This window comes from Acipenser ruthenus, chromosome 17, assembly GCF_902713425.1.
Source record: "Acipenser ruthenus chromosome 17, fAciRut3.2 maternal haplotype, whole genome shotgun sequence".
Classification (NCBI taxonomy): domain Eukaryota; kingdom Metazoa; phylum Chordata; class Actinopteri; order Acipenseriformes; family Acipenseridae; genus Acipenser; species Acipenser ruthenus.
This window is the reverse complement of record NC_081205.1, coordinates 20,272,773-20,285,875: the sequence shown is the minus strand read 5'-3', so window position 1 is coordinate 20,285,875 and position 13,103 is coordinate 20,272,773. Positions and strand designations below refer to the sequence as shown.

The following is a 13,103-nucleotide window of genomic DNA, read 5'->3' as shown; positions in this document are numbered from 1 at the left end:
CAGCATTATGACATTTGAAGTACATATATAGCTAACCCAAATAATTCCAGTAAATCTAACTTTTTCCTATATGAAAGGCACACATTATGTTAAACGTGTATTTTATTTTTAATGGAATTTTTTTCACAGCATTTGCAAAGAAGTACATTGGCAAACTTGTCTGACACACTTTTCCAGGCTGCGCTTCCCATTGAAAGAATGCATCCAACACAGAATGCATCTGAACATTTTCTTTTCTTCCTGAGCACATTTTATAAAACCAGAAAATATCCTGGACTATGTAGTTTTAGGCAGTGAAACAAATGTTACTTGAAAAGTGATGCCTTGCAATCCTGTGTGTGAAGCCTTAGTGGGGATAGTTCACCTCACCATGCCACAGTGACCCCTACTGCTCAGATGCCAACATGCGGAGACCAGGGTTCCGTAGGTACAGTGAGTGAAAGAGGCAATTGCCTTGTCAGCATTGATCTTCAGTGACATTAAAATCAGACATGCTGAAACTTTAGATCCACTTTATGGAATGCTTTCATATTACTCAGAAGCAAATGTATTCTATAGCATGAGCACAGTGGATTAGTTAGATCAATTACTGTACATACCCTTATAAAAGGTTACCACCATAAATTTGCAGTCATTTTCCCCATGCTATTCCCAGGGTTATACATGTATCATAGTTTACCATGGCTTGCCACATTTTTTAATATGCTTTAACATACATCTTTGTATTTTACAATGCTTACTCTATCTATGCTTTACCACACTTTCACTTTGCTTCATTACACTTTGCTATGCTTTTACTATGGGGAACTTTTATAATGGCAGATGCATTTTCTCAAAGTTACAGTTTTTCCTAAAGCCTAACCTGTTTGTGTAAACTGCACTACATTCGGATGGAGATTTTAAGTGTTCACTGTTTCAACGCACAGTTCGTATCATTACTGACTAATAAAGGGATTTATTTCAAGCCTTTACCTTATGTGTTAATGTCCTTTCAATGGAAATGCGCTATATTGAATCTGCTGGTTTGATGCTCCTGCTGCTGTTCCAGAGGTGTAACAGAGTTTGGTGAAGTCATTAATCACCTCCTACTGCTGCAAAGCAAGAGCATGCCTATTTGACTAAAAGAGGAGTTAATAAATATGGCTGTTACGCTCGGAGTGTGTATGGTGATACCAGAGCAAACAGCCCTCTCAGGGATTAAATAACCGTGATTAAGGGTCCTGTGAAGTGGTTATCTGTGGCTCCCAGGGGAAGAGGGCTGCCCCCAGTTTGTGCCAGCCCAGGCCCCACAGTGAATAGACACAGCGAACCCTTAAATCTGAAGCTATTAGCTGTGTGCTTTTCACAGCCTTCACATTGTGCTCATTAGACTGTGTCCCTGGCTTTTTCTTCCACTCACTTCCCTTCTGCAAACACCACTCATCAATATTAGAGAGAGGCTGTTCCTCAGTACTTTTTTTTTCAACCCTGTCTGGAAAGTATCACATATTCAGGCTGGATGATGGTGCAATGAGTGAACACACTAACTTGTTACCTCTGGCACACTGAGTTCAAAGTGAGTTTGATGGAGATGGGGGGGGGGGAAGTCCTGCTCAGATGTTTTATTTAATGTTAAAACATGTCTATTCCTTTTATTCCATACTGTACATGGTATTGTTTGTGTTTTTGAGCAACTTTTAATAACTTGTAAAACTTTTAATACACTGTACAACGTCTGCTCAATACAGGCTGTATTTCCATTTTAGTTGTGACTGTAAAATGAATGGTGTCATTATTATAGCAACTTGGTGTGCTTTGTTTTCTGAGCTGGTGACTGAACAAGTGCTGGCACTTACCTGTATGTAAGACACTGTCGCTGATCTAGCCTACGTTATATATGTTTGTGGGAGGCAACTCCTGTACTTAGGTAGAAGCACCTTAACACAGATGATATGAACAACTTTTTGATAGAACGCAATGATTAAATAATAAGAACAGAGTGATTACAAACATAAAAATATGTTTTAAAGCAACTGCGGAGCAAATGTGCATCCTGTTTCTAAGTGATAAAAAAAAGCAAGCTAGCTTGTGTTCCTGACAAAAACTCTACCAGTACTATCTAGAGCTATAGCCAAAGGTTTTGCATCACCCTATAGAACAAACTAATTTTGCTTTGAATAAAATCTGCTGAATAATGTTACATTACCACATTGAAATACAAAGTGCTCTCTAGTTTTCAATATACTTAATGATAAACTGACAATGTAACATTTCGAAATCTAACATGCTATTATGGCTTGTGCAATATCATTTTGTAGTTTATTGGTTACATGTTAAATAAAATATCTAAATTATGTTCATATAATTTTAATTATTAATTATGTTTCAATCCTAAAATTCAATGTGATGCAAAACTCTTGGCCATAGCGGTACACTAGGGAATTCCCTTTAACTGTTTTTGGCACACCTCTTCTGGGACATTAAGAGTATGCTAATTGTTTGCATTACACTTACAGCATTCAATTTTTCACTTAAATCAGGTCTGTGATGCAGTCAGTGCTAGTTTCAATGCGAGAAAGTTACTGTTTCTAGCAACATTTAATTGATTTACAAAAATAAATATAAATAATCACTGAAGAATTAGACCAGAAAGACATTTAGCTTTAAAAAAAAAAACAGGTCACATTCTGTACTTTGATGTCACCAGGTTCTAAAACAACTAACGTATCAATTCAGCAAATTAAAGTCTTACAAAGTAGCCTCCAGTATTTAATTTAGAATTAAAAATGAGGTTGCTTATAACAAAAAGGGTTAAGAAGCAGTGGGAAAAACTCCTGTCAGGTTTTCTTTAAAAGTGATTCTTTGATTATCATAGCCCCGCCCAGAGGTTATCCAGTTACTAGCCTCCCTTTTCTGATAGGCCAAGGGGATCTAATTATGCAACCTAATGAATCCCAGAGGGGCGGAGCCAGGACTGAAAGGTCTCTTTTGGCAGGCAGAATAGAGCTTTTATTGAGCAGATTTTTTAGCTAACCATCAGGGACTAAAGCTGGATTGTAAAAACTTCAGAGCTGAATCACTCTACTTTCTTTCAGTTTTTTTTAAATGTTCACGTTTACCAAAAAATAGTTTCTGAAAACCCAGCCAGTACAGGAAAACAAGAATCTGCCCCAGTGAGAGGGGGAGCGCTGTGCTGGTGTCTCTGGAAAGGAGCTATAGGTTGAATCCCCCCCCCCCCTCCCCACAAACTCTTTGCAGGAGGTGTGGAGATGGGGCTGGGAGCCGTGCTGCCCTGCTTGTGGACTTTAATCTCCCTGGAATTGCTGGCTCTGGTGGAGGGGACTGTGCCTCTGGAGGACTTCTACCCCTTCGGAGTCGAGCACGGAGACTCCAGCACAGGAAAGCAGGATGATGGGGGCTCTGGCCTGCTGGAGATCTCGGTCAACTTCCCCTTCTTTGGGGACAGGCACTCAGGGCTCTATGTGAGTACACACATTGAATTCATAGTTCTGGGGTATGTCACCTGCGATTGTGGTCCAGGGCTATTCTGGGGTGTAGATAAAGTCACTAGTGCTTTGAAGCCCAATGGAATCGATGACATAGAGAGTGGAGGGTGCTGCATAGATGAGTTTGTTTCACCTGTTGCATCTATGAGCATCCTGAGGCAAATTAATGGATGTATGACCATCGGTACACTCTGTAGACTGCCTGCTGTCTCAAAGTTAGATTTAGTAGCAAAGGGCTAAAGGTATGAGATGAGGAGATGAGACTATGGATCAGGGGTGGACAGTCATGGTCCTGGAGGTTCATTGCTCTTCAGGTTTAGCAGGTAAAATGGTACACTTAACTGTTTCAGGGTCTGGATGGAGGTTTAATTGGTTCAAATTTAGAACAGGGTTGGAACAAAGACCAGGACTGGAAGGGCCAACCTTGGCCATCCCTGCTATGGACGGTCTGGGATATAAAGACATGTCTGGTATAATGGATGAATTGATGGTGCACCTATAAAACAGGAAACAGGAAACAGGGGCTCATACTCACCTAGTCGGACAAAATGTAACTTGACAGTGTGTTATAAAACTGACTGTGTAGTATCTTTCAAGGTTTTCTGTTTGTTTGTTTGAGAAGCATTTGAGAATCAGGTGTGTCATTTATTTTTAAGCAATTTCATAGTGTAAAATACAAGTCCACAAAAGTGATCTTACAGGATGAATCTTCTGGGTTGCAGATTCAAATGTGGTGTTTTTAACGCTGGTATTTAGAGACAGCCTTTAAGTATTAGTGTGCCCTCAAGTGTGACTAACAAGGAATGGTTCAAATTCAGCACCCTCATTCTAAGACAAGGGTACAAGCGCATTCAAAATGACTAAACTGTCAAGTGTGGTTCCCTTCCTAATATTCCTAATAATTGTGTGATATGGACAATATGTATCCTATATTGTCCATATCACAGACTTTTTTCTTAATATTCCCTATTGTTTAGATGTTTTCTTATTCACACATCATGGGTTAATAAACTAGGGAATTACTTTTTTCAATGTTAACCAGTTTGTGCTCCCTCCTACAGCAATGCTGGTTCTCTGATTAAAGTTAGTGGTGTATTGTGGGTTCCATTGCAATCCTTAGAAGACAGAAGAGCAAATGCTCCCAGTTCATTTATGACTCATGATGTGTGATTAAAAATCGTCAGTATGGTTAAAAATATAATGCTGCAATACAGACAAAACGGGACACAGCAGAGGTAACATAACGCGTCTCTTTTAAACTGTGCAGAATGTTCTCTGACACTGTAAGTGTCCTTCATACAACTGAGAACCTGTTTGTGATCTGTCTTGGCATCAAAATATTTGAGAAATGCTTAACGATACAAAGATTTGGCAGTTTTTAATGTGCAGAGGCTCATAAAGGATCCTGTTATAATTAATTGGCATCTCAGGCTATTGAATTGAATGGATAGGTAAGGGCTGGACATGAACCGCAAACCATACGGTTCAAATATGAACGTCTTACCATTCAAGTGCAAGCTTACTTGTTGAGAGGCAACTGCTGATATCAGTATTAACTCATCAACTACTAGAAGGAGATCCATTACACTAGTGCACAGTTAATTTTCTTTATCATTTAGTCAATATTACAGCAGTGGTATCCATGATGAGAACACTGAGTTTGCTTTCTGAATAAAGCCTGTACTTGTGGGTGTGTTATTGTTATTATCCCTCAAATGTTGGTGAGTGTAGAAGCTGTGAGATGGGGAGAACACTTTTCTGATGCTTCATCCAGTAGTTCAGGGGAGGGTGAGAGATGCTGTGACATGGGGAGAACACTTTTTCTGATGCTTCATCCAGTAGTTCAGGGGAGGCTGCGAGATGCTGTGAGATGGGGAGAACACTTTTCTGATGCTTCATCCAGTAGTTCAAGGGAAGCTGGGAGATGCTGTGAGATGGTGAGGCCAGGTTGATGCCCAGAGCTCAATTGAAACTCTTGAGGTGTAGGTATGAAAGACAAATGGCCAGTAGCTCAATAGAAGCTCTATGAATCTATGAAATAAACTGGCTTGTGCTTATGAAAATAATTTCCGCTTGTTTGACCCTCCAAATATGGTAGAACTGTTACATTTCTGATTTCTGATCCAAAGCAATAGCGAGGAGTTTCTGCATTGCTACATTTAAAACCCCCCAAAAAAACACTTTATTGATGACAATTTGTTGTAAATATATTCCCATGGTTTCTTAAGTCTGGCAATGTTGAGTCCTCCTTAGGGATCTTGAATGGATCTGGTATTAGCTTCTACCATATACTGGAGCTAAGTGAATCAGGGCAGATCCAGAACGGATATGAATTAAAGACAGGTGCTGTTTAGCTAGCTCAAAGTTCTAAGGTAAAGAGATTAGTGGCTGGTGTCCCAGAGCTCGATGGGGAGCTGTGGTTGTTGCTATAGCTTTATAAACTGTGAGATATGGGAAATAATTACAGGTGCTCCTATAGCTCTTTGTGAGTATGTGGAATTCAGATATCAATGTGTGTGTCCTAAAAGCAGCGAGGTATGGAAATCAGTGGTTGGACTTGGTTACATACATTTTGAGACATAGTCATATATACCATAGCTGTGAGGGGGAGCTGTAGCTCAATTCAAACTTGCATTGAGATTGAAGGCTGGAATTCTGTGCTGTTGTTCAGAAAGAATAAAATCCACTATACTTTGTAAGAATCTTTGGAACTCCTCGCCCAAAGGATGAGTATCAATAAGTCTTTCTATGGCCCACAGCATGAGTTGAACATAGAAACAGCTAAATCCTAGTTAAAAAACACTGTTTTAAAAGAAATTTGAGCTGAGATTTGAAGGTCCTCCATGTGTGTGGAAGTGTCTGTTCAAACAGGTCAAACTGACAACAAAAAGTAATGCAATTTAATACATCTTGTGTCATTTTGCACATTAGGAGGCTGTGTGGTCCAGTGGTTAAAGAAAAGGGCTTGTCACCAGGAGGTCCCCGGTTCAACTCCCACCTCAGCCACTGACTCATTGTTTTACCCTGACCAAGTCATTTAACCTCCTTGTGCTCCGTCTTTCGGGTGAGATGTAGTTGTAAGTGACTCTGCGGCTGATGCGTAGTTCACACACCCTAGTCTCTGTAAGTCACCTTGGATAAAGGTGTCTGCTAAATAAACAAATAATAATAATAATATGACAGAACTGCTCAGCTTATCTGTTAAGCAATAAGAGACACATGACATTTTACCTTACATATCCAGCTTTAGAAAAGCAAAACATTGAAGAGGTACATACATATTTAAATGAGAGATTTAAAATAACATTCACTGTTTGCCTAATTGCTATAAAACCCACATTATCTTTGATACATGACCATGTCTGCACATTAGCTCTTACCTTCCCCATGCAATCAACTACCTGACGGTAATGTCTTCTAATCAGAGTGCTATTGCTTAAATAGACAACCAACTGAACAAAAAAAAAACTGATATATAACATTAAAGTACAATAGTACAATGTATACAACGTTTTTATTCCTGGGACAACCTGCGAAACCCCCCAAAGGTCAACTTGTCCCTTACATATAAGGGATAATTAGGTGATGAAAGGAAGCAAAGGTTGTGTAACTTGTTTCACATTAAGCGAGGGCAAATCAGGGCAGAACAACTGCATTGAAATAATTGACTATAAAATAGGAAGTTTTATTATCTTAAATAGCTCATTTACGATCAAAATTCAAGTTTCCTATAAGGGGGCCACACATGTGACACTTTGGCTTGCTCAGGTTGTTCAGCCCTGCTTTTTGATATAGAAGAGTTCTTTATATTGAAAAACAATTCAGACAGACTCAGAAGTACCACACTGCATATCAGTGAAAGGGGCTTTTTATAATATTTGGATAATCAGTTAATTATAAAGTAAAAAGAACTACCCTAACTCCCAACCAAAAAGTATTATTTTTAAATAATATAAAAACACATTTTGATAATAAAAGTCATTTTGATTCTAGATTATATCACTGTCCCCTTTTAAACACAGCCCCATAATGAAACCATGCAGCTGCCGGTTGCTTAATAAATCAAGGCTTGGTAGCTCTCTCGCGGTGGTCTGCTCTGGCTGATGTTCTCCAGGGTTTACTCTAGATCATCTCCCTCTGCATTTTAATTGGTTATGATTATCTAACTGCTTGTAAAGGTAGAGAGACTTCTATGTATTTGTGCATCGATGGCGGTATAACTGGAAAATAGCATTGGTTTATATCGGTGTACATCATTTCAGAATGCGAGGATGACATCATAACAGAAGGGCAGTATTCCAGTATAACCGGAGAAGATAGTATCTGTCTATATAGCAGAGAGGTCAGGTGTATCTGTCTATATAGCACAGAGGTCAGGTGTATCTGTCTATATAGCATTGTCTATATAGCACAGAGGTCAGGTGTATCTGTCTATATAGCACAGAGGTCAGGTGTATCTGTCTATATAGCACAGAGGTCAGGTGTATCTGTCTATATAGCACGGAGGTCAGGTGTATTTGTCTATATAGCATATAGGTCATGTGCATCTGTCTATATAGCACGGAGGTCAGGTCTATCTGTCTATATAGCACAGAGGTCAGGTGTATCTGTCTATATAGCATTGTCTATATAGCATGGAGGTCAGGTGTATCTGTCTATATAGCACAGCGGTCAGGTGTATCTGTCTATATAGCACAGAGGTCAGGTGTATCTGTCTATATAGCAATGAGGTCAGATGTATCTGTCTATATAGCATGGAGGTCAGGGGTATCTGTCTATATAGAATGGAGGTCAGGTGTATCTGACTATATAGCATAGAGGTCAGGTGTATCTGGCTATATAGCGCAGAGGTCAGGTGTGTCTGTCTATACAGCACAGACATCAGGCTGGTTTTATCGAATTGGGATTAATGTTGTAAAAGACATGCTTTAAGTTAACTGACATTAACAACATTTGGGGATATAAAGTTCATAGTTTTTAATACGTGCATACTGAATGTGTAGGTCACAGTGATCTACTTTTTTTATGACACATTTTTTATTTACACCTGTGGTGAGGGATGAATGCTACCAACATACTTTAAACTTGTAGTTGGTAAACTTGTAGTCGGTAGATCAATCATTTTGATTGCACCTGGAGTACTGCGACAAAATCTGGTCGCCACAGTACCAAAAGGACATTGTGGTTGGAGATAGAAGAGCAACCAGACTAATCACAGGGTTTAAAGGAATGAGCTCTGAAGATAGACTGAAAGAACAGTTTTTATTTAGCCTAGAACAAAGAACAATTAGGAGGAACTTCGCTTTAGAATCTTAAAAGAAGTTGACAAAGTTAACCCTAGCCAATACTTTAAGAGCAGCCCATAAACCAGGACTAGATGACAGATAAGTGAAAATATACTTAGGACAGAGGGTAGGAGACACTTCTTCACACAGGGAGTGGTGAAGGTATGGAGTGGGTTACCTAGTCATGTATTGATGATGAATCGCTTGGAGCCTTTAAGACCCAACTTCACAGAGTTTTTAGATCAATCATCTAGGAACTGGATGAGTATAGATGGGCCGAATGGCCTCCTCTTGTTCATAAATGTTCTTGTGTTCTTATGTTCTTATGTAAATGTTCTTGTGTTCTTATGTTCTTATGTAATATCTGTGCTGGTCTAAAATGTTATTACAGTACTGGTACTACACCACTGGTTTAAAACCACTACAGCACGCCTTGTGTGAATGTATAATAATCTTGAGATTTAAAACTGAATTCATTACTTTTATAATCAAACACAAATTTCAACAGTACTGGAAGCCTATTTTCCACATTAAAGTCAGAGCTTTTGCCTCCCAAAACCTATGCTGGGGTCCGTTATTGAGTTACATTTAGAACTTACAGTACATCCAATAACAAACCAAAAGCAATTGCATTGCTCGTTTTGGATATCATCATTAAAACTAAATGGTTACAGTCAAATATAATTTGTAAACCTACAGTGTATATACTGTTTTGAACAAGTTACAATGACATACCACGATCATCAAAGTATAATTAAACCCACGTAACCTGACAGCTGTTATTACTTGTAAGATAATTGACCACAATTACAATGAACTTGTCAGAGCTAGGGGCAGGATAAAGATCTATATTTTGTTTAGATTTTCTTGGTCACGAGCATATCATAATAAATATTCCTCTTATTGTTAAAATGCAGCTATTTCTCTTTGACATTCTATTTCTATTTTCACTCTTTTACTCATAATCTTTTCTGAAACATGTGTGCTAAGAAGGGATAAGCAATGATGGGCTGAACTGCCTCTTCTTGTTCCCAAAAGTTTCTATGACACTGACAGCTTAAATGTTGTATTTACAGCTGTGTGGGGGGGTGAATGCCTCTGACATACTGGTACTTTGAACTCAGGGTAAATCAATCACGGGCAACCTCTCCCTTTAAAGCGTGACTCGAAAAGTATTTTAGAACAGGATAAATCTATACACCATGTTTTTATAATTGTATTATTCTATCTTTATTATCTGCAACAGGCAAAGATCCAGATGTTTTTGTAAAAACAGATACAGGACACTAAATGGAATTGTGCTCCCCTTTAATTTCAAAATAATAACGTATAATAATAAGTGAAATCGTCCAGTTCTGGTTCCTGGAAGAGTCCAACAAAGAGCAAAGCAGACCGGGACTTAAAGGAAAGAGCTCTGACGCTGCTGCATTTATTTAGTCGAAAACAAAGAAGAGTGTATGGGGGATTTGATTGAAGTCTTTAAAATCTGCATTCACATTAACCCTAACTGCCCTCCACATTACGCAGAAGTATATTCTATCTTCTTGTACATTTTTCTTAACATACTGTACATGCATTCTCTGGCAGTACTGCTGTAGTTTCACAAAGGCTGTCATCTTTTAGCAAGTCTGTTTCACACAGAAATATTCTTTATACTCCAAAGACACCTGCTGGAATCATTGATACACCGCGTCACTCTAGGTATACCATTGTTTTGTTTTTTTAAATCTGTTTTGGAAAAAGTATCTTGTTTAGAGTAAATATTAGCCTTTTTGGTGAAAACTGAATTACAGACTAGCAGTGGACAAATAAGTGGTTTACCACTGGTCATTTTATACTTTATAGCAAGTTTTCTGTGTGATCTGCCGTTCATCCATAGTTCATCCACTACTCAATAGTGCTAAATTAAATTGATTGTAGAGACCAAAATAATTTCATACAGCTTATCTGTCATGCACTTTCATTGATTATATAGACCCCGAATGTGCAGCTTTGGAAAAGAAACCTCACATTCTAACAAACACCCATTTTCATTTTAAACATCTGGTACTACATTAAGTAAAAGAAAGTTCTCACTTTGCTTGCTTTGCCTTGAGGGAGTCTGTTAGTGGCTTTACTATCTTTGTCTTTTCTCCCCAGTAATGGCTTTGGGGAAGCAGCTGGCTGGTTACTGAAAGGAAGGATAGCCCTGAAGGGGTGGAGACGATTTATTTTCTCCAGGTGAAATGACCCTGGAAGTACAAGACCGTCTAAAAGCATGGCTTGCAAACAGAAATTTCAAACAGAGAAATACTAAGGAAACCTAATAAAATAAATGACAATCCACTAGAAGTCATTGCCATGTCTGACGTTTGTCATTGAATTTAATCCGTTTCTTTGTGTATCTTTTAATCATCTACCATTGCTTGTTCTTACAGTTAACCCTATTAATGGATTAATATTTCGTTTTTGTCAAAAACCCTAGTAGTCCCCGATTGAATTCAGAATTGGAGTGACTTGGTCATACTATTCATGAAGTCAATACTTATAAACACCACTGTAAATGTGCAATTCATCAGACTGTACCTTAATTGCCTAACCTATATTGCCCCCTGTATGTAAACCTTGTTAGAAATGTCTGCAATGGTTAAACTAATCAAAGCTAATAACTGTGCAGGTGTTCCTAAGACGATTGGTTCTGTAGCTTGTTATGCTGGTTCAAGAAACGGCACTAAATTAAAAGTCCATTTCATTGTAGATTATTACAACCAGCTGATGCTCATGGAAATCATTGTCGAGAGGGGCCTGAGCTGGCCTGTCGACCTGGCAGTGGCGTGCGGAGCATGCAGGGACTGAGGCTGCCAAGTCTCACTGTTAGCTAGCAGTGCCACGCTACACTTCACACATTGTTCAGATTTCCGTGCAAACACACGTTACAGCCAGTTTGAAACTATTACCAAACAGCATACACAGCTGTCCCACTCACTCTGTCAATCAAAGCACAAAACTTGAATCTGAGTACTTCCTTATATGTTTTTAAAGGGGAAGTCTCACTTAGATATCTCTTATTCGAATTCAGCTCCTATAGTTTACTGTAGAGGTGGAATGACTACTATTTTGAGTCAAGATAAATACAGTCAAGCAGTCACCACTTAAAAAAAAAATTTAATAAGTCATGTATTTGATAATGTCTAGTGCTCTGTTTGTAAACATACTGTTTTATAACACTGCTGTTTGTGTTCTATATTTTAAAACTGCATGGAATCTTTTTATTGATTAATATTCGGAAATGCCATTTGTATGTTACTCCTGTTACACTTTAAACACACAAAAACATTGTTATTTGTGTTAAGTTTGTAATTTTGATGGTAGTAAAATGCTTTGCAATTGAAGGGTGTGATTGGTCGATTCCCAGTTTCTGAGATCATCTGTCACTTTTCTTTCAACTAGTTGGCTATTGCCTCTGCAGTGGTAACATGTGAAAATAGCCAGGTATATCGGTCATTAAAATCAGTGAATCCCCACATAGTTGCAGTAGGTAGTATAACAACATGTTAAAAGCCTCAATAACAAGTTACAGTAACATGCACCCCACAACGCATTTCCAAATTAAAAATTGCAGCTCTCAGCATGATGAAAACGTTAATGACTATTACGTTGATCAACCATAGGTGAAGAACATCACTAAATATTAAACTTTCACTATATCATCAACAGAGATCCCCATCAACACAGATTCAAACAGACAGTCTGACAGACAGCCTCCATACACCCCAGATTATGATAAAGGTCCTCAGAAAGTTTCTTTTCATTTTGACATTTTCTAGACATATGTAAAAATGTTTAACATATGTAATGAGTTTAGTGGTTAGGGAAGTGAGAGTCAGGCACCATGAGAGATTCCTCTGGCAGATCTGAATCAAGCGTATTGTAATGATTCCATTAAGACTTGTCTAGAGCATATGCCTTTAATAAATGTCCCTTATTGAGCCCCACCTCTTTAGATTGTTGTGGGCAGGCTTGCACATCCTGGCTTAATGAAGCATTGCAGTGATCCGGCTCCCTGGTAGGTGAAGAAGGGTGAAACAAGCCCTGTACTTTAACAAGTCTTGTTAGCTTTAGGTTTATGCACTGATAAATGTGCTGTGTTCAGAAGCTGTGAAATAAATGTTACATTATCCACAATCCTGAGTGTGAAATGCTAATGCTGTAGATTGTTGTACAGCCTACCCTTGCACCTCCACCCACTAAAAATACAGCTTACAGCATGTCAGTCCTGATCTGAACACCCCTCGCCAGGCAGTCCTGTACATTAACACAACACATGTAAGTGCTGGAGAGCTGAGAATGTATT

The 13,103-nt window shown here is 38.6% G+C and overlaps 1 protein-coding gene across 4 annotated transcripts in view; it reads left to right on the top strand.

The window, feature by feature from the left end:
- The first annotated feature begins 3,004 nt into the window (after positions 1–3,004).
- The window catches only part of LOC117423723 (sushi, nidogen and EGF-like domain-containing protein 1), a 65,386-nt gene continuing 55,287 nt past the window's right edge, over positions 3,005–13,103 (top strand). For all 4 annotated transcript variants that reach the window (XM_058990087.1, XM_058990086.1, XM_058990088.1 and 1 more), the window contains exon 1: positions 3,005–3,461. In XM_058990087.1, the coding sequence (XP_058846070.1) occupies positions 3,249–3,461 (213 nt within the window). In that variant the 5' untranslated portion in view covers positions 3,005–3,248. The remainder of the gene's footprint in view (positions 3,462–13,103) is intronic.